This window comes from Nicotiana sylvestris, chromosome 9, assembly GCF_000393655.2.
Source record: "Nicotiana sylvestris chromosome 9, ASM39365v2, whole genome shotgun sequence".
In the NCBI taxonomy this organism is placed as follows: Eukaryota; Viridiplantae; Streptophyta; class Magnoliopsida; order Solanales; family Solanaceae; genus Nicotiana; species Nicotiana sylvestris.
Window position 1 is genome coordinate 49,159,596 of NC_091065.1, and position 23,155 is coordinate 49,182,750.

The window sequence follows — 23,155 nt, forward strand, 5'->3', positions numbered from 1 at the left end:
ATCAAATACGGGACTTAACAGTCGTACGGGATGGACCAAGTCACAATTCCCAACAGTGCACGACTCCACGCTCGTCATCTAGTGTGTGCGTCACCTCAAAATAGCACAACATTGTGAAATCCGGGGTTTCAAACCCTCAAGATAGTATTTACAATCATTACTTACCACGATCCGGTCCAAACTCTAGCCCGCGATGCCTTTTCCCTCACGAATCGACCTCCGGATATTCCAGATCTAGCCATAATCAGTACATAACCATTAAAATATGCTAAGGGAACAAAGCACACTAGAAAATATCCAATTTACATCAAAAATTCCGAAATTGCTCAAACTCGGCCCCTGGGCACACATGTCATATTCCAATAAATTTTACATCAATAGGTTCCTTATCCTCTCACGAGTTTATACATACCAAGAACCTCAAAATCGGACCTCAATTACCCCTTCAAATCCTCAATTTACACTCTCCAAATTCAAGCCCTAATTCCTCAAATTTTGGCTTAATTTCCTTGATTAATTAGGTAGAATTTACACAAGAATCGAGTATTGTGTTCAAAAATCTTACCTCTAGGTGCTATCGCTTGAATCCCTCTTCAAATCCTCTAAAAAAGCTCCGAAATCGCCCAAAAATGGTGAAAGTTAGTCCCAAAATCGCCGACAATGGCTATTTAAACATTCTGCCCAAGCATCAAAAACCTTCTTCGCGAACGCGGTCAAAGCCTCGCGTTCGTGAAGCACAATCCAGTTTAGATCAAAAAACCTTCTTCACAATTACGTCTTGCCACTTGTGAACGTGATGCTTCTTCTGACTAACCCTTCGCGATCGCGTAACCTCTCTCGCGAACGTGATGAATAAACACCCGGAAGCTCAGCTGCCCAATTCCTCTAATGCGAATGCGGTCCACTTCACGCGAATGTGATGACCAATCACACAGCCCTTCATGAACGCGGAGCCTGCATCGTGAACGCGAAGGCTAAAATTCTAGCCTTTACCAGCTAACCCTTCATGAACGCGACGGCCTACCAGCGAACATGAATGTCATTTCTATGCAACATAGATCAGCAATTTTCTGCAATCCCAAACAATATGAAATGGTCCGATTGACCACCCAAAACGCAACCGAGGCCCTCAGGACATCAATGCCAACATATTCCATAACCTCATTCGAACTTGTTCCATCCTTCGGAATGCTCAAAACAACATTAAAACACCAAAATCACACCGGATTCAAGCCTAAGAATCTCAAGAACTTCCAAATTATGCTTTTGGTAAAAAACCCAACCATACCACGACCGAATGACCTGAAATTTTGCACACATGTCACAAATGACACAACAGAGCTATTGCAACTTCCGGAATTCCATTCCGACCCTTATATGAAAATCTCACCTATCAACCGGAAAATGCCAAAATCTCAATTTCGCAAATTCAAGCCAAAGTCTTCCACGGACGTCCAAAATGCAATTTGATCGCGCTCCTAAGTCCCAAATCACTTAACGGATTTAACCAAATCATAAAAATTCCGATCCGAGATCATGTACAAACAAGTCAAATCTTGGTCAAACCTTTCAAATTTCAAGCTTCAAACTGAGAACTATTCTTCCAAATTCGTTCTGATTACCCTGAAAACCAAAACCAATGGTTTACATAAGTCATAATACATCACACGGGGCAAGTCATGCCATAGAACTGGCGAGCAAAGTACAAAAGCTCAAAACGACCATTCGGGTCATTACATCCTCCCCCACTTAAATATACGTTCGTCCTCGAACGTGCCCAGAGTTGTTCCAAAAGCCAACCAATCGCTGAATAACCTTATCATGCATATACTCGGGGGTGATCCCATGCCACCCTATCTCATATAGGTCTGATAACACAATATAATTAAAATTTCACAATCCATCCTAGCCCATAAACCATAGAACCACATTTCCACCACCGAAATCATTCACAAGAGAAAACTCTCACATCTATACTCTGAATAGGCCCGAACAAGATGTAATAACCTATACCTGCAACCATCAGGTGCAATTACATAACATACCACATAACTCAAACACTTGTAGTGATAACTTCTAATCACAGCAGCTACACACAACAACTGAATATCGATAGAGAACCTCTTATCAACTAAAGTCTCATTCCAATACTTTCATATACTGTCAATGATAAATGAAACACATAGTAAGTCATAACCATTTTCCAGATCAACCATTTATGTAGCCACTTCTCCTTTGGCAAAGACCATAGCAAATTCCTGAGTTGAACCTCGATATTATCCTTCCAACATGCTGAAATCGAATCCGTTTGTATTCATTAAAGACACCAATGATCTCATGTAATCCAACACAATAACTCTGGTGACATGAGACATCAATATAGGCTAAATCCACAACTTGTGTAACCCGCGCACCAATAAGCAACAATCCGAACATACCCAAATCATGAAAATGATTCAAATGAAAGAGCTGTACTACAAGCTCACCGGTACCACCACAACACAAGTCTGAGAACTCGTCACACATTATAGAAACATAACACACGAATCTAACCCACGGGATCATACCTCCACATAGCTTTGCTCCAATGCGCGACCTCATCCAAACACTGGTCCACATGAAAGACCTTAAGTCACTATGCTCAAAATTGACAACCGCGCGCAATATGATGTCTAAAGCCAAAGAGATCCTCACAACCACCGCGAAGCAATTACATAACACCACACAACTCGAAAGGACATAACCGATACGCCATACATCGAGCAATACCCAGTACTCTTCCCGCTCGAGTTCCACTAAGAGGCCCTAATAATACCGCAATACATGTTCCTATAACCAACAAATCCTAAAGGCTCGCAACACGGAAAGGTAACTCATAGATCCCCCTGATTACTAATAGCTCAATAACAACCGAATCAACACATCCCTCACCGATAGCAACTCGAAGTCAACAAAGCCGTCTCGATGTCGAACACACATCCATATAGGCCTTCCAATGAACCACACATCAACTCTAGTTACCCACAATAGATGAATAATCCTCCAAAAGTTCACAATGACTGATTCATAGCACATACTATCATGTGACTAACTTACCCAAATCTTTGCCATACATAACCACGAGCTAACCTGTATATGAGAACTTCCAGTCTCCAAGTCCATAAAGCACACGAATTACCATATCTGATCCCAATTTCGCCGCTCGCATATATAACACGCCTCTAGTACTCAATCATCTCATGAGAGGTGCACCTATAATTCTTCTGAGCCACTAAGCAAACTCGAATATCATCCGTCGATCAGACAAGATAGTGCCGCAATACCAATAAAACATCTATAACTCAAACACATCGCCCTTTCTGAAATGTTATACCCTCATCAAGCCACACCAATCAGTGATCTCATTTATCTAGTCACCTGAAGCTGCCCATGCTATCTAAGAATTTGTGACCTTCCTTTCAAATCTGAACCGTGTCCTTACACATGCAAATCTCAATATTACACAACATACCGCATAAACCGTACCATCATAGGATAACCATGAGAACTTCATATCCCTTTCGAGCCACAAGCAACTATGTACTCCACTAGGCAAGAACTTCCCATTGATCCCGTGTAGAAGAAAATCACTATACATCCCATGCTCCTCACGCCAATAGGAAAAATATACCTCTCTAACTGTGGTGGAAACCATATAGAACTCTCCGAATTCCATTAGCACAACTCTAAATCATCAAGACTAAGTCCTTCTTACTCAACTGAGCTACGCAGGTCACGAAAACCCAAAAGAATTGTTGTAAAACACCTGTAAAAACTCATTACCTCGTAAGCATCCAAGAACTAATCATATCCTTACCATATCGACTCGGCCTACTACCAAGCTATCCCATATATCCGAGTTCCCTTCTGATTTACCTTCAACTTAATACTCTTTCTTGAAATAACATCACAATTACTCAACCTAGACTTACCACACGAGACCCAAGCATAAAGTCACACCGTCCTACGGTCTATACGCCGTTGAATACTCTCTAGATATTCCCAACAGCACCGCGTTCAAAATGTTTACCCTGAAAATACTTCCTACGAATCCAAAGTCATTACCTTCACCTTCCTGATACTGATATATAGAATCCCATAATTAATATAGAAATAACACAAGTCTTGACATTTTCCAATTAAAACTCAGTTTCTAGCCACATATACAACTTAAAAATACCCAATTGTTACATGTAAAATCTTGAACACATTAGAACCATTCTCGAGAGTCATTCACTCTATTTAAATTGAAATTAACCTGATCAAGCGAACAAAACCACCTGTGCCTCAATAGCACTCCGACACCGCAGAGTGTACTAGAACAACCAAGCAACTTCCTGCTCTATGCATCGAGCATCCATTACCAATAACAACTCAAGACGTTCTGTGATTCTCATACACCTATGAAGCATGACATAACCTTTGTCAAAATTATCCTTTACTCGAGCCATCCTCGGTCTCAATCTCCATAAGCCATAACTGATTCACTCGTATGCCTCAAACTGGAACCAACATAGTACATAACTGTGCAATCAACTAATTAATAGTGGACTCCCCCACTTGGCTCGAAGCCATTGACCAAAACATATACAATAACTTATAATGCATATACTTTTTTGCTGCCATAATACCATAGTGAGATTAAACTCAATCCTTCATAAGCTCGTGAAACACAGACCATCTGGTACTTTATATCTTCTGCAAATCTCGCATTCACTCTCGTAGTAGTCTAGCCTACTCACTTGAGAAACCCAAATTAAAATTGTAAAACATATATTTCCCTAGTAACAGAGATCTTCCAATAAATGACATATGGGATTACGCAAACTTCAGAACAATCCGCAGGAGATAACCCACCCGCTTCGCCTCAGCTAACATAGCCATTCGGCCATCACTTCTACCAATAGGGCACTACTGAACTGATAAGTTCAAAAATACTTGCTCACACAATCAGCACCTCGGTGCTCAAGCTATAGGCAAAAATCCAGCCTCGAGTCCTCTAGACTGGCCCAACATCAACACACAGAGATCACATCTCGCCCCTCGATCGGGGAATCACAAGCCATCGATACACATCTGATACCGAGTGCTCATGCACGCATAGGAACGTGTGGAAACAATTCAAAGAGTTACTTCTCAAGCTGAATCAAGGACACACGATAAGAATTTAAGAATGTGAAGTTTTTCCTGAAGGTTCTGCAGGGATAAATACATACATCTCCGTACCGATCCGCGAGACTCTACTAAACCAGCTCATGACTCATGAGACCTATGTAACCTAGGCTCTAATACCAACTTGTCACGACCCAAAACCGACCCGGTCGTGATGGCGCCTATCGTGAAACTAGGCCAGCCGACACAACTCTCGAATCAACCATTTTCCAATAAAAGTTGTTTTTATACCATTTATAAACAACAATTCTCATAATGAAATTTTTAAAGAAAAGTGCCGAATAAACACAAGCCTGACATCGGGGTGTCACTAGTCATGAGCTTCTACCAAGGTCCGAATACAACCAGAGTCTAAAAATATACTAGATACAGTAATGAAAATAAGAGGATGGAAAGTAGTGCTGCGAATGTCGTGCAGCCACCTTGCTAACACTGACGACTCCACCTCTGAGAAATCAACACCCGCTACCGGGTTCCGAAATACCTGAATCTGCACATGTGGTATAGGGAGTTATGTGAGTAGTCCAACCTAGTAAGTAATAAGAGTAAATAAGGACTGAGCAGTAAGAAAACACGTCAATCATGTCATAGCACCACAATGATTACAACATGTTCCCAAATCAGGATACCATTCAAATTATTTCGTTAAACTCCCAACTTCAGTAAAATCCTTTAAAATTTATCTTTATACTCTTTTGAATATAGGTTTACTAAAATATATATATATATATTTATAATGGAAGTTATGAAAATCATAATCGGCCCCTCGAGCAAAACAAAGTTCGTATACAGCCCCTCGGCAAAACAGAAATTTATACCCATTTCATAACTCAAAAACTTTAGTTTGAATGAAAGTTGTTTAAAGCGTTTGCTCAACATTTTCAATAGAGGCTCGGTCTAAAGATGAGTGAAAGCAGTAATTAAATCTACATATTCGATTAAAACTCACTTTAAGGAGAATTGAAAAATAGTAAGTTCATAAACAGGCCCCCCAAGCAAAGCATCACTTATGTACATGTATATCTATAGCCCCTCGGGCAAGCCTCTCATTCACTCATGACTCACTCTTACCGGTTAGCACTCACACTCAGCACTCACACTCAATAGGTACCATATAGTAACCAATACGGCACGCAGCCCGATCCATATATATATATATATATATATATATGTGTGTGTGTGTGTGTGTGTGTGTGTATATATATATATTGTTGCGGCATGCAGCCCGATCCATAAATATATAATCCTTACAACCAGGCCCTCAGCCTCTCTCTGTCATTAACCTCACAATCAAATTCTTGGTCTATCTCAGTCATCAACCTCACAATCAGACCCTCGGTCTATCTCAGCCATCAACCTCACAATCGCTCGGGCCATCAGTAAATCGGGGAACTCAGCCCAAACAGTTTTCACATTTTAAGAAGTAATGTGACAAAACCATATTTAAACGATAACAGGTAAAACATGACTGAGGATATGCTTTCAAAACAAATAGAGTGAGGAAAAGTAGTGAAAATGCCCCTAAGGGTCTTAACAGGTCAACACAAGGCTCCAAACATGGCATACAACCCAAAATATAATATCAATCTCTAAAATATGGAATATCATAAGATTTCAAATCAAATACGCAACTTGACAGTCGTACGGGATGGACCAAGTCACAATCCCTAATGGTGCACGACTCCACGCTCGTCATCTAGCATGTGCGTCATCTATAAATAGCACAACGATGTGAAATTCGGGGTTTCAAACCCTTTGGATAGTATTTACAATCATTACTTACATTGATCCGGTCCAAACTCTAGCCCGCGATGCCTTTTCCCTCACGAATCGACCTCCAAATGCTCCAAATCTAGCCATAATCAGTACATAACCATTAAAATATGCTAAGGGAACAAAGCTCACTCGAAAATATCCAATTTACATAAAAAATCCCGAAATTGCTCAAACCCGACCCCCGGGACCACGTCTCGAATTCCGATATATTTTACATCAATAGGTTCCTTATCCTCTCACGAGTCTATACATACCAAGAAACTCAAAATCGGACCTCAATTGCCCATTCAAATTCCCAATGTACACTCTCCAAATTCAAGTACTAATTCCTCAATTTTAGGCTTAATTTCCATGATTAATTAGGTAGAATTTACAGAAGAATCGAGTATTGATTTCAAAAAGCTTACCTCCAGGTGTTATCTCTTGAATCCCTTCTCAAATCCTCTCAAAAAGCTCCAAAATCACCCAAAAATGGTGAAAGTTAGCCCCAAAATCACGGACAATGGCTATTTAAACATTCTGCCCAGGCATAAAAAACCTTCTTCGCGAACGCGGTCAAAGCCTCGCGTTCGCGAAGCACAATCCAGCTTTGACCAAAAATCCTTCATCGCGATCGCGTTTTGCTACTCGCGAACGTGATGTTTCCTCAGACTAACCCTTCGCGATCGTGTAACCTCTCTCGCGAACACGATGAATAAACACCCTGAAGCTCAGCTGCCCAATTCCTCTTTCGCGAACGCGGTCCACTTCGCGTGAACACGATGACCAATCACACAGCCCTTCACGAATGCGGAGCCTGCCTCGCGAACGCGAAGTCTACAATTCTATCCTTCACCAGCTAACCCTTCGCGAATGCGACGGCCTACCTACGAACGCGAAGGCCATTTCTCTGCAACACAGATCAGCAATTTTCTGCAATCCCAAACAATATGAAATGGTCCGATTGACCACCCGAAACTCACCTGAGGCCCTCGGGACGTTAACCAAACATGCCAACATATCACATAACCTCAGTCAAACTTATTCCAACCTTCAGAACGCTCAAAACAACATCAAAACACCAAGATCACATCAGATTCAAGCCTAAGAATCTCAATAACTTCCAAATTATGCTTTTGGTCAAAAACCCAACCAAACCACGTCCGAATTACCTGAACTTTTGTACACACGTCACAAATGATACAGCGGAGCTACTGCAACTTCCGGAATTCCCTTCCGACCCCAATATCAAAATCTCACCTATCAACCAGAAAATGCCAAATCTCAATTTCGTCAATTCAAGCCTAAACCTTCCACGGACTTCCAAAATGCATTCCGATCATGATCCTAAGTCCCAAATCACCTAACGAAACTAACCAAATCATAAAAATTCCGATCCGAGATCATGTACAAACAAGTCAAATTTTGGTCAAGCCTTTCAAATTTCAAGCTTCAAACTGAGAACTGTTCTTCCAAATTCATTTTGATTACCCTTAAAACCAGAACCAACGATTTACATAAGTCATAATACATCACACGGGGCAAGTCATGCCTGGGAACTGTCGAGTAAAGTGCAAAAACTCAAAACGATCGGTCGGGTCGTTACATCCACCCCCACTTAAACATACGTTTGTCCTCAAACGTGCCCAGAGTTGTTCCAAAAGCCAACCAATCGCTGGATAACCTTACCATGCATATAACCGGGGGTGATCCCACGTCACCCTATCTCATATAGGTCCGATAACACAATATAACTGAAATTTCACAATCCATCCTAGCCCATAAACCTTAGAACCACATTTCTACCACTGGAATCATCCACAAGATCTAAATCTCACATCAGTACTCTGAATAGGCCCGAACAAGCTGTAATAACACATACCTGCAACCATCAGGTGCAATTACATGACATACCACATAACTCAAACACTTGTAGCAATAACTTCTAATCACAACAGTTGTACACAACAACCGAATATCGAAAAAGAAACTCTTTTCAACTAAAGTCTCATTCCAACACTTTCATATACTGCCAATGATAAATGAAACACGCAGTAAGCCATAACCATTTCCCAGATCAACAATTCATGAAGCAACTTCTCCTGTGGCAAAGATCATAACAAATTTCTGAGTTGAACCTTGATATTATCCTTCCAACATGCTGAAATCGAATCTGTTTGTATTAATTAATGACCCCGATGATCTCATCTAATCCAACACAATTACTCTGGTGACATGACACATCAATACATGCTAAAGCCATAACTTGTACAACCCACACACCAATAAGCAACAATCCGAACATACCCAAATCATGAAAATGATTGAAATGAAAGAGATATACCGCAAGCACACCAGTGCCACCACAACACAAGGCTGAGAACCCATCACGCATTGTAGAAATAGAACACACGAATCTAACCCGCAGGATCATACCTCCACATAGTTTTGCTCCAATGCGCGAACTCATCCAAACACTGGTCTGCATGAAACACCTTAAGTCACTATGCTCAAAATCGACAATCGCGCTCATTATGATGTCTAAATCCAAAGAGATCTTCATAACCACCGCAAAGCAATTACATAACACGACACAACTTGAAAGGACATAACCGATAGGCCATCCACCGAGCAATACCCAGTATTCTTCATGCTCGAATTCCACTGAGAGGACCTAGTAACACCGCACAATATGTGCCTATAACCAATAAATCCTAACGGCACACAACACGGAAAGGTAACTCCTAGATCCCCCTGATTACTAATAGCTCAATAACAACCGAATCAACACATCTCTCACCAATAGCAACACGAAGTCAACAAAGTCATCTAGATGTCGAACACACATCCCTATAGACCTACCAATGAACCACACATCAACTTTTGTTACCCACAATAGATAAATAATCCTTCGAAGGTTCACAATAACTGATTCATAGCACATACTATCATTTGACTAACTAACCCACATCTTTGTTGTCCACAACCACAAGCTAACCTATATATGAGAACTTCTAGTCTCCAAGTCCATAAAGCACAAGAATTACCATATCTGATCCAATTCCGCCGCTCGCATATATAACACACCTCTAGTACTCAATCATCTCATGAGAGGTACACCTATAATTCTTTTAAGCCACCAAGCAAACTCGAATATCATCCGTCGATCAGACAAGCTAGTGCCGCAATACCAATAAAGTATACATAACTCAAACACATCGCTCTTTCTGAAATGTTATACCCTCATCAAGCCACACCAATCAGTGATCTCATTTATCTAGTCACCTGAAGCTGCCCATGCTATCTAAGAATTTGTGACCTTCCTTTCAAATCTGAACCGTGTCCTTACACATGCAAATCTCAATCCTACACAACATACAACATAAACCGTATCATCATAGGATAACCACGCGAACTTCATATCCCTTCCGAGCCACAAGCAACTATGTCCTCCACTATCCAAGAACTTCCCACTAACTGTGGTGGAAACCATCTAGAATTCTCCGAATTCCATTAGCACAACTCTAGATCGTTAGGACTGAGTCCTTCTAACTCAACCGAGCTACGCAAGTCACCAAAACCCAAAAGAATTTCCACAAAACACATGTAGAAACTCATTACCTTGTAAGCATCCAGAACTAATCATATCCTTACCATACCGACTCGGCCTACTACCAAGCTATCCCATCTATTCGAGTTCCCTTCTGATTTACCTTCAACTTGATACTCCTTCTTGATATAACATCACAATTACTCAACCTAGACTTACCAAACGAGACCCAAGCATAAAGCCACACTGTCCTACGGTCCATAAGCCGTTGAATACTCTCTAGATATTCCCAACAACACCACGTTCAAAATGCTTACCCTGAAGAGACTTCCTACGAATCCAAAGCCATTACCTTCACCTTCCTGATACTGATATATAGAATCCCATAATAAATATAGAATTAACACAAGTCTTGACATTTTCCAATTAAAACTCAATTTCTAGCCACATATACAACTTAAAAATACCCAATTGTTACATGTAAAATCTTGAACACATTAGAACCATTCTCAAGAGTCATTCACTCTATTTAAACTGCAATTAGCCTGATCAAGCGAACAGAACCACCCGTGCCTCAATAGCACTCCGACACCGCAGAGTGTAACCTCATCCTAGAACAACCAAGCAACTTCCTACTCTACACACCGAACATCCATTACCAATAACAACTCAAGACATTCCGTGATTCTCATACACCTATGAAGCATGACATAACCTTTGTCAAAATTTTCATTTACTCGAGCCATCCTCGGTCTCAATCACCGAAAGCCATAACTGATTCACTCGCATGCCTCAAACTGGAACCAACATAGCACAAAATCGTGCAATCGACTAATTAATAGTGGACTCCCCCACTTGGCTCGAAGCCATAGACCAAAACATACACAATAACTCATAATGCATATACTTTATTGCTGTCATAGTACCATAGTGAGATTAAACTCAATCCTTCATAAGCTCGTGAAACACATACCATCTGGTACTTTATATCTTCTGCAAATCTCGCATTCACTCTCGTATTAGTCAAGCCTACTCTCTTGAGCAAACCAAATTCAAATTATAAAACATATATTTCCCTGGTAAAAGAGATCTTCCAATAAATGACATAAGGGATTACGCAAACTTCAGAACAATCCGTAGGAGATAACCCACCCGCTTCGCCTCAGCTAACTTTTCTTTATACCCTTCCACCGATATAGACATTACACAGTCACTTAATCTTCCAGAGTTTGAACTCATACCGCAACATGAAATTTACTTCACTCCCAACTAGGACATTTGAAAAGATTCTTCACACTCCCACAACTCGGGGCTATCCTCAAATCAAGATGGAAATTAAGCACCTAATAGTTCTTCTATCCTCCAACAGACCCTTCTTCTCTCTTTCAAATAATATGGATACATCTTGCAGCCATAACGTACTCATCACATAGCCATTCAGCCATCACTTCTACCAATAGGGAACTACCGAACGTATAAGTTCAAAGACACTTGCTCACACAATCAACACCTTGGTGCTCAAGGTATAGGCAAAAATCAGGCCTCGAGTCCTCCAGACTGGCCCAACATCAACACACAGAGATCATATCTCACCCCTCGATCAGGGAATCACAAGCCATCGATGCACATCTAATACCGAGCGCTCATGCACGCATACGAACGCGTGGAAGGAATTCAAAGAGTTACTTTTCAAGCTGAATCAAGGACGCACGATAAGAATTCAAGAACGTAAAGTTTTTCCTAAAGGTTCTACAGTCTCCCGAGGATAAGTACAGATGTCTTCGTACCGATCCGCGAGACTCTACTAAACCTGCTCATTACTCATGAGACTTATGTAACCTAGGCTCTGATACCAACTTGTCATGACCCCAAAATCGACTCGATTGTGATGGCGCCTATCGTGAAACTAGGCCAGCCGACACAACTCTCGAATCAACCATTTTCCAATAAAAGTTGTTTTTATACCATTTATAAACAATAATTCTCATAATTAAATTTTTAAAGAAAAGTGCGGAATAATTACAGAAGCCCGACATCGGGGTGTCACTAGTTATGAGAATCTACCAAGGTCCGAATACAACTAGAGTATAAAAATATACTAGATACAGTAATGAAAATGAGAGAAAGGAAAGCAGTGCTGCGAACGTCGTGCAACCACCTTGCTAACTCTGACGACTTCGCCTCTAAGCAATCAACACCCGCTACCGGGATCCGAAATACCTAAATCTGCATACGAGGTACAGGGAGTAATGTGAGTACTCCAACCTAATAAGTAATAAGAGTAAATAAGGACTGAGCAGTAAGAAAACACGTCAATCATGTCATAGCACCATAGTGAATACAACATGTTCCCAAATCAGGATACCATTCAAATCATTTCGTTAAACTCCCAACTTCAGTAAAATCCTTTAAAATTTATATTTCTAACCTTTTCAATATAGGTTTACTGAAATAGATATATTTTTAATGGAAGTGATGAAAATCATAATCGGCCCCTCGGGCAAAACATAGTTCGTATACAGCCCCTTGGCAAAACAGAAATTTATACCCATTTCATAACTCAAAAACTTCAGTTTGAATGAAAGTTGTTTAAAGCGTTTGCTCAACATTTTCAATAGAGGCTCGGTCTAAAGATGAGTGAAACCAGTAATTAAATCAACATATTCAATAAAAACTCACTTTAAGGATGAGTGAAAAATAGTAAGTTCATAAACATGCCCCTCAGGCAAAGCATCACTCATGTATATGTATATTTATAGCCCCTCGGGCAAGCCTCTCAGTCACTTATGACTCACTCTTACCGATCATCGCTCACACTCAACACTCACACTCAATAGGTACCATATAGTAATCGCTGCAGCGTGCAGCCCGGTCCATATATCGTTGCAGCGTGCATCCCGATCCATATATCTCGTCGACGGCGCTTACTGGGGGTGTGCAGACTCTGGAAGGGCTCCTACGGCCCAAGCGCTATATCGCTGCGGCGTGCAGCTCGATCCATATATATATATATATATATATATGTATATATTGCTGCGGTGTGCAGCCCGATCCATAAATATATAATCCTCACAACCAGGCCATCGACCTCTCTCAGTCATTAACCTCACAATCAGACTCTTGTTCTATCTCAGTCATCAACCTCACAATTAGACCATCGGTCAATGTAAGTCATCAACCTCACAATCGCTCGGGCCATCAGTAAATCAGGGAACTTAGCCCAAACAATTTTCACATTTTAAGAAGTAAAGTGATAAAACCAGATTTAAACAATAACAGGTAAAACATGACTGAGGATATGCTTTCAAAACAAATAGAGTGAGGAAAAGTAGTGAAAATGCCCCTATGGGTCTCAACAGGTCGGCACAAGGCCCCAAAGATGGCATACAACCCAAAATATAATATCAATCTCTAAAATATAGAATATCATAATATTTCAAATCAAATACGCGACTTGACAGTCGTACGGGATGGACAAAGTCACAATCCCCAATAGTGCACGACTCCACGCTCTTCATCTAGCGTGTGTGTCACCTCAAAATAGCACAACACTGTGAAATCGTTTCAACCCCTCAGGACAGTATTTACAATCATTACTTACCTCGATCCGGTCCAAACTCTAGCCTGCGATGCATTTGCCCTCACGAATCGACCTCCGGATGCTCCGAATCTAGTCATAATCAGTATATAACCATTAAAATATGTTAAGGGAACAATGCCCACTCGAAAATATCCAATTTACATCAAAAATCCTGAAATTGCTCAAACCCGGCCCCCTGGACCACACCTCATATTCTGATAAATTTTATATCTATAGGTTCCTTATCCTCTCACGAGTCCATACATACCAAAAACCTCAAAATCGGACTTCAATTGCCCCTTCAAATTCCCAATTTACACTCTCCAAATTCAAGCCCTAATTCCTCAATTTTAGGCTTAATTTCCATGATTAATTAGGTAGAATTTACACAAGAATCGAGTATTGAGTTCAAAAATCTTACCTCCATGTGTTATCTCTTGAATCCCTCATCAAATCCTCTCAAAAAGTTCCAAAATCTCCCAAAAATGGTGAAAGTTAGCCCCAAAATCGCGGACAATGACTATTTAAATATTATGCCCTGGCATCAAAAACTTTCTTCGCGAACGCGGTCAAAGCCTCGCATTAGCGAAGCACAATCCAGCTTTGACCAAAAATCCTTCTTAGCGATCACGTCTTGCCACTCGCGAACGCGATGCTTCCTCAGACTAACCCTTCGTGATCGCGTAACCTCTCTCGCGAACGTGATGAATAAACACCCTGAAGCTCAGCTGCCCAATTCCTCTTACGCGAATGCGGTCCACTTCACGCCAACGCGATGACCAATCACACAACCCTTCACGAACACGGAGCCTGCCTCGCGAACACGAAGAATAAAATTCCAGCCTTCACCAGCTAACCCTTCGTGAACGTGACGGCCTACCCATGAACGCGAAGGCCATTTCTCTGCAACACAGATCAACAATTTTCTCCAATCCCAAACAATATGAAATGGTCTGATTGACCATCCGAAACTCACCCGAGGTCGCGGGACGTCAACCAAACATGATAACATATAACATAACCTCATTTAAACTTATTCCAACATTTGAAACGCTCAAAACAACATCAAAACACCAAAATCACATCGGATTCAAACCTAAGAATCTCAAGAACTTTCAAATTACTCTTTTGGTAAAAAACCCAACCAAACCACGTCCGAATGACCTGAACTTTTGCACACACGTCACAAATGATATAGCAGAGCTACTACAACTTTCGGAATTCCCTTCCGACCCCTATCAAAATCTCACCTATCAACCGGAAAATGCAAAAATCTCAATTTCGCCAATTCAAGCCTAAACCATCCACGGACTTCCCAAATGCATTCTGATCACGCTCCTAAGTCCTAAATCACCTAATGGAGCTAATCAAATCATAAAAATTCCGATCCAAGATCGTGTACAGATAAGTCAAATCTTGGTCCAACCTTTCAAATTTCAAGCTTCAAACTGAGAATTGTTCTTCCAAATTCATTTTGATTACCCTGAAAATCAAAACCAATGATTTACATAAGTCATAATACATCACACGGGGAAAGTCATGCCCGGAAACTGGCAAGCAAAGTGCAAAAGCTCAAAACGACCGGTCGGGTCGTTACAATGATAATTATATAAATTCATATTTTTCGAACTTTTTTTTCTACAATAAATATTCCACTCAAAAGAAATGCCATATCAAAATGTATATATAACGGTATCAAGGTTGTTAAACGTATGGGATGTAATATCCTTCCCCCCTTAAGAACATTCAAATTTACAAAATTTTCGCTAGGGTCTCATCTGTAAACTGAAGTAAAACCCAACCTTTGTCCGAAATTTAAACTATTCACAACCTTTTGTACATGAGTATCTCGTATCTTTTTCACCATTACTTTACTTGCTTTTCAATCCGGCATCATATATATGAGTTTACAGGTTGGTGCCTCAAATGCATGCGGACATTATCCTCCTAACCATACAGAAGTCATACTGACAATTTGAAAAGATATACGAAATTGCTAATTAGTAGCACATTAATCATCTAGTAAATGATTCCACACTATGCTTTTGTTTCCTCGTTTAATCATATTATATTACCTAGGTACTAGTATTTATTTAAACACGCCAAAAAAGCATCTGTAGGGCCCCCTTCAATTATAAACTTCCATGTTCTGAAAATTATTCTTATTCGTTACTCCCTCCCACATTACGCTTTAAAGCTCTACTGTGATACCTGCACCTCTGATGCATATTAAATCTGACGAAAGTTTCATACTGATTTCTTACGACTCATCTTCATGGCACGATCTGAAAACAAAAGAAGGGTATCATTTCCTAAATGCCCTATAGTCTCTCAATTATAAATGTGGCGCGCAAAACACTCATAAGTGAGACTCTACTAGGCATGACTTTATATACTCCCTAGGACACGACCCGCTTTGATACCACTTTGTCAAGCTCCAAACCTAGGGAGGTGTGGCTGGCACCCGGTGCCGCATTGGCCCCAGCGAACCACTCTATAACTCATGATCATTCGACCAAAACTAGAACGTACATAGGTCGAGATAGCTGAACTCATTCCTTTCGTAACTATCATGGGCCCACACGGCCACAACTCATAATGTACAACTGTAGATGGAAAATACTGTATCACTGAACCATTTTTCTTAAAATATGAATAAATATGGGCCATCAAGGCCTCTACCATACTGTACAAACTAAACCTTTTTCTACAAAGCCTCTAAGATAATTCGACATCAAATGGGATAGGGTACCGACCTATCTATAAGTTTGTAGAAAAACTCTGACACGATGACTCATAGACTCGGCTGTACTCCGAATGAAGTGGAGTCTTAGCGATCCTTCGCTGAATACAAACCTCGTCTACTGTGAGGGCTCGTCAAATTGTTTATCTATACCTGCAGGCATGAATGCAGTGTCTCCAACAAAAGGACATCAGTACGAATAAGGTACTGAGTATGTAAAGCAGAACTAAAACATAATAATAAGTCAACATTAATTTAAGACATTGAAGAAACATGGAGTAAAGGACAAGTCTGAATAACTCTGTAAATCATGTAATACTTATAGTGTCATGCGTATGCGTATGAATGTCATGTCGTGTATAGGTACATGTGTTCATAACATCATCAAGCCTCTGAGGGCATCTCATCATATCATCTTGGCCACTATGGGCAAAATCATCAACCCATACCATTCCCATATCCCATATACATATATATATATATATATACGTGTATATAATGTCATCTGGTTATGGGTCAATGTGCATGTATAAATACATGAAATGCATATGAAATACGTTAATAAAATCTCTTGGTACGTCATATGATCATTATGCCTCTGATTAATATCATGAAATAAACTTTACCAACTTACGTATTTTTAAGACTATGAACAGACGATAGAATCATAAGACATATTCGAATTCAAGAGCATAGGCATCTCTAATACTTTTATGAATAGAGTCATTTATGAAAGTAGTGCATTTGCTTGTTTCGTTCGTATTGTATAGATCATGCCAAAAAGAAAGAAGAAGTAACCTTGACATACCTGAGCCGATTCTTTTGAAAATCCCTCTCTGAACATACCATCCCGCACGTAAAGAGCTTCGTACCATCTGCCCCCTCAATGAAATTCCCTTAATCAACCAGGTAAATGAGGGAATATTTGGAGAACAGCCACTAACAAACATCTTGCTCAACATGGCAAAAGAAAGACCAATATCTCCTAGGTCAGCAAATTCATTTAAAACCGTGGTGTACGTGATAACATTAGGATCAACCCCCTTGTCTGCCATCTCATCCAACAAATCAACTGCCTCCTTAGTACTATATATCTTACAAAACCCATTTATTAGAGCATTATAATTAGGAGAAGTAGGAGTAAATCTCATCGCTAGTTCTCTAGCTTCTTTTGCTTTACCAAGCTTGCACAATGCTTTCAGAAGAATGTTATAGGTATACACATTGGGAACAGAACAACCCCATCTTTCTTCATGTTACTGTAAATAGGATTAAAGGAACAGACTTTTTGTGGACTTTCAACAGCAATGAACATCCTTCTTTCAAGTACATAGTGCAATTAAAATGAAATGTTATATAATTACTTAGGTTATAAGACTTGTCCTAGTCTTGCCACCTAGACTAATAACTTAAGTTATTCATAGGATTAGAGGGATGCTGCCATGTGGGGGTGGGGGAAAAATTTAATCTTTATCCAACTTATTAGTTAATTATGTAATGTCCCGTTATCCGGTAATTAATCAATTACCCGTATAATTAAGAATTGTCTCAAATTACTTAAAATATTATTCATTTTAATATACTTTATACATACCCTACTATCATGGTCATGTGGTACCATATAAAATTAATAAATAAACTATTATTTTATTAAAACATCTATATAAAAATAAATATATTTTCTCAACTTCTAATTTTTCTAATCTCATATAAAGAGTACAAATTCTACTACGCTTAATTCTTAAATGGTAAAAAGTTAGCCTTTTTTTCTTATGAGAAAATAATTTCTATCTTTACAATAAAGAAAATCTCATAAACTTGATCATGTTATGTGTATAATTTAAAGCATATTCAAAAGTAGTAATATTAATAATTATATAAATTCATATTTTTCAAACTTTTTTTTCTACAATAAATACCACTCAAAATAAATGCTATATCAAAATGTATATATAACGGTATCAAGGTTGTTAAACGTACGGGGTGTAACATCCTTCCCTCCTTAAGAACATTCATCCTCGAATGTTAATTCTTAGAGATTTACAAAATTTTCGCTAGGACCTCCTCTATAAACTGAAGTAAAACCCAACGTTTGTCTGAAATCTCAACTATTCACAACCTTTTGTACACGAGTATCCCGTATCTTTTTTACCTTTACTTTACTTACTTTTCAATCCCGCATCGTATATGAGTTTACAGGTTGGTGCCTCAAATTCATGCGGACATTATCCTCCTAACCATACAAAAGTCATACTAACAATTTGCAAAGATATACGAAATTGCTAATTAGTAGCACATTAATCATCTAGTAAATGATTCCACACTATACTTTCTGTTTCCTCGTTTAATCATATTATATTACCTGGGTACTAGTATTTGATTAAACACGCCAAAAAGGGTCTGTAGGGCCCCCTTCAATTATAAACTTCCATGTTCTGAAAATTATTCTTATTCGTTACTCCCTCCCACGATACGCCTTAAAGCTCCGTTGTGATACCTGAACTTCTAGTGCATACTAAATTCAACGAAAGTTTCATACTGTCTACTTACGACACAACTTTATGGCACTGAAAACAAAAGAAGGGTATCATTTCCTAAATGCCTTATAGCCTCTCAATTATAAATGTGGCGCGCAACACACCCTAAGTGAAACTCTACTAGGCATGGCTTTGTAGACTCTTTAGGACACGACCCGCTTTGATACCACTTTGTCACGCTCCAAACCTGGGGAGGTGTGGCTGGCACCCGGTGCCGCATTGGCCCGAGCGAACCACTCTGTAACTCATGATCATTCGACCAAAACTAGAACGTACATAGGTCGAGATAGCTGAACTCATTCTTTTCGTAACTATCATGGGCCCACACGGCCACAACTCATAATGTACAACTGTAAATGGAAAATACTGTATCACTCAACAATTTTTCATAAAATATGAATACATATGGGCCGTGAAGGCCTCTGACATACTGTACAAACTAAATCTTTTTCTACAAAGCCTCTAAGATTATTCGACATCAAATGTGACAGGGTACCGACCTACCTATAAGTCTATAGAAAAACTCTAGCACGATGACTCATAGACTCGGCTACACTTCGAATGAAGTGGAGTCTTATCAATCCTTCGCTGAATGCAAACCTCGTCTACTATGAGGGCCCGTCAAACTGTTTATCAATACCTGTAGGCATGAATGCAGCGTCCCCAACAAAAAGACGTCAGTACGAATAATGTACTGAGTATGTAAAGCAGAACTGAAACATGATAATAAGTCAACTTTAATTTAAGACATTGAAGAAACATGGAGTAAAGGACAAGTCTGAATAACTCTGTAAATCATGTAATACTTATAGTGTCATGCGTATGCGTATGAATGTCATGTTGCGCATAGGTACATGTTCATAACATCATCAAGCCTCTGAGAGCATCCCATCAAATCATCTTGGTCACTGTGGGCAAAATCATCAACGCATATCAGCTGATCAGGTGGTGGTGCGTATATAATGATATAACCATTTCCATATCCCATATACATATATATATATATATATATATAAATAAACTTAACCAACTTACATATGCATATATAACGTCATATGGTCATGGGCCAATGTGCGTGTATAAATACATGAAATGCATAAGAAATACGTTAATAAAATCGCTCGGTACGTCATAAGACCATTATGCCTCTGATTAAAATCATGAAATAAACTTAACCAACTTACATATTTTTATAACGTCATATGGTCATGGGCCAATGTGCGTGTATAAATACATGAAATGCATAAGAAATACGTTAATAAAATCGCTCGGTACGTCATAAGACCATTATGCCTCTGATTAAAATCATGAAATAAACTTAACCAACTTACATATTTTTGAGACCCATGGACAGACAATAGAATAATAAGACATATGAGAATTCAAGAACATAGGCATCTCTAATACTTTTATGAATAGAGTCATTTATGGAAGTTGTGTATTTACTCGTTTCGTTCGTGTCGTATAGATCATGCCAAAAAAAAAGGCATAGCCTTAACATAGCCGAGTCGGTTCTCTTGAAAATCCCTCTTTAATCGTACCATCCCACACGTAAAGAGCTTCATACCATCTGCCCCGTCAATGAAATTCGCTTAAGCAACCAGGTAAGTGAGGGAATATTTGGAGAACAGCCACTAACAAACATCTTGCTCAACATGGCAAAAGAAAGACCAATATCTCCTTGGTCAGCAAATGCATTCAAAATCGTGGTGTACGTGATAACATTAGGATCAAACCCCTTGTCAGCCATCTCATCGAACAAATCAACTGCCTCCTTAGTACTATATATCTTACAAAACCCACTTATTAGGACATTATAATTAGGAGCAGTAGGAGTAAATCTCATCGCCAGTTCTCTAGCTTCTTTTGCTTTACCAAGCTTGCTGACGCACACGCAAGTATACATGGTCGACAAGTAATATAATGATAAGTTGAGTGTCGAACTCACAGAGACTTGTGTAAACTACTCACTAAATCACTAAAATTATAATTCAATCCAACTAAAATCAAAGTCCACTAATATGATTATATTATACTACAATTCTAAATAATAACTAAGTTATCAAGTAACGAGTTGATTGTTGTGTATTCAGTAGAGACAAATGTCCAGGATTCACCATTCGTATTGTATTCTAATTAACTCTCCCTTTCATATAATTCACTCATGGTTGCTAATTAATCAATAAATGCTCTCATAGCCTTCTCCCGAAGTACTACTCACATATTCTCACTAGATTAATGCCTATATATTTCTATGAAATCAATCTATTGAGAACGCATTAAGATCACGATATTTAATTAAGCACAGTGACTAGGTATATTCCTATCCTAACCACAAATCCGCTCCCCCTAAGGTTTAAGATCATGCTCTCTTCAATTCTTCTCTAATCTAAACATGGCTCTTCCAAGCATAGCATATATAGTAAATAGAACCTAACTGCTGGCCAAACAATTAAACAATTAAACACAGAATTGAAGAAACAACCATATATTGGTGAATTATAATCAAGGTCAAGTGAACGTTAAACAACAATATTTATGGCTAAATCACAACCCCAGAACAATGGGTGTTTAGCCACTCATGATGTAATCAAACAATTGCATAAGTTTTGATTAATTGAAAATACTAGAAAAGATGAAGAATTGTGAGATGTTCTTGCTCCTCAATGTTTATTGCGTGTATATTTGCTGCAAAATGCGTCTCTCTCCTCAAAAATAGGTTTAGTCTTACTTTTATACGTGTTGGGTAAGTCTAGGGCCAAAATAACCTTGTCCCGGGTGAAATTGGAGAAAATTCACGTCACTGGAGCTCAGCCCGGTGCCATGCGCCCTCCATAGCCCCCCCATTTTTGTGCCTACTATTTTCGGCGCACAACTGGCTTCCTTTTCCGATTTTGTTCGTTTTAGCTTTAAATCTTGCACGTTTCGCCTCCAATTACTCCCGAATCATTCCTACATATAAAAACACATCAAATTAACATAAATCAACACATTTAACATCCCAAATTCACGAAACAAAAGTAAAATACGAGGTGATATACATAGAAATATATATGCTTTAAGCTAAACATCAACACCCCACACTTAGACTCTTGCTCGTCCTCGAGCAATGGGACTATCTAATAAACCCCCAACTACGTACAAGCATCAATTATAGAGGAGCACCTTAACTTTTAACCACACACTATACCCTTGACTACGATCAATACCGGCACACAAGCATGAACACACAAAAGTTCACATTCTTCCCGTTTAAGCATGCCCAAATATAACCCTTCAATTCAATCAATTTCAACAACCTATTTGTCACCACCCAACCTCAAAAGCCGACTCGTAACCACTAGGCACCCTCAATTCATGCACTTACCCAACATGAAAGTTTACAACATTACCAATCATTCATGAGATCATGTGCCCTTACCAACAAATAAAAGAGTGAATATAGTAGTCCACACATTCAAATATACTTTTGAATATAGATTAAGGACATCACACAATTGAACAAAATTCGCTCACTCTCACAAAGAATTCATATGCATCCCCTGGTCGTACCATAAGCTTACCCGTAGTGTATATCTCCACTAATTTAAGCTAGCCAAATCGAGGATCAATTAGGACTTTTAGGTTGTAATGTAGGCTAAGGGGCGGGTAGGATATATTTAGAAATAGTGAATCACCCTCCTAAGTATTTTAATACACTACATTTACAATTCAAGCTCATATTCTTCTCAACCAATTCACTTTCCACATATAACATAGCCCTCTATTCAATCAAGCAC

At 39.3% G+C, this 23,155-nt stretch overlaps 1 protein-coding gene across 1 annotated transcript; it reads right to left on the reverse strand.

Annotated features, from left to right (window-relative positions):
* Positions 1 to 15,525: 15,525 nt before the first annotated feature.
* Positions 15,526 to 21,282, reverse strand: LOC104229899 (pentatricopeptide repeat-containing protein At3g48810-like). The gene is made up of 4 exons (XM_070157170.1): positions 20,944 to 21,282; positions 17,686 to 18,023; positions 16,993 to 17,065; positions 15,526 to 15,579 (listed from the first exon to the last, which is right to left on the reverse strand). The coding sequence occupies exons 1-4, from the start codon at positions 21,280 to 21,282 to the stop codon at positions 15,526 to 15,528; spliced, it is 804 nt and encodes a 267-aa protein (XP_070013271.1).
* Positions 21,283 to 23,155: the final 1,873 nt, after the last annotated feature.

Excerpts from the sequence above, each read along its gene's own strand:
- LOC104229899 (XM_070157170.1), bottom strand. The coding sequence starts at position 21,282 with ATGTATACTTGCGTGTGCGTCAGCAAGCTTGGTAAAGCAAAAGAAGCT. Across the intron at positions 18,024-20,943 it reads TTTCATTGACGGGGCAGATG|CTTGGTAAAGCAAAAGAAGC; the intron begins GTATGAAGCTCT and ends GCATTGTGCAAG. Across the intron at positions 17,066-17,685 it reads AGCTCTTTACGTGCGGGATG|TTCTGCTTTACATACTCAGT; the intron begins GTATGTTCAGAG and ends ATTATGTTTTAG.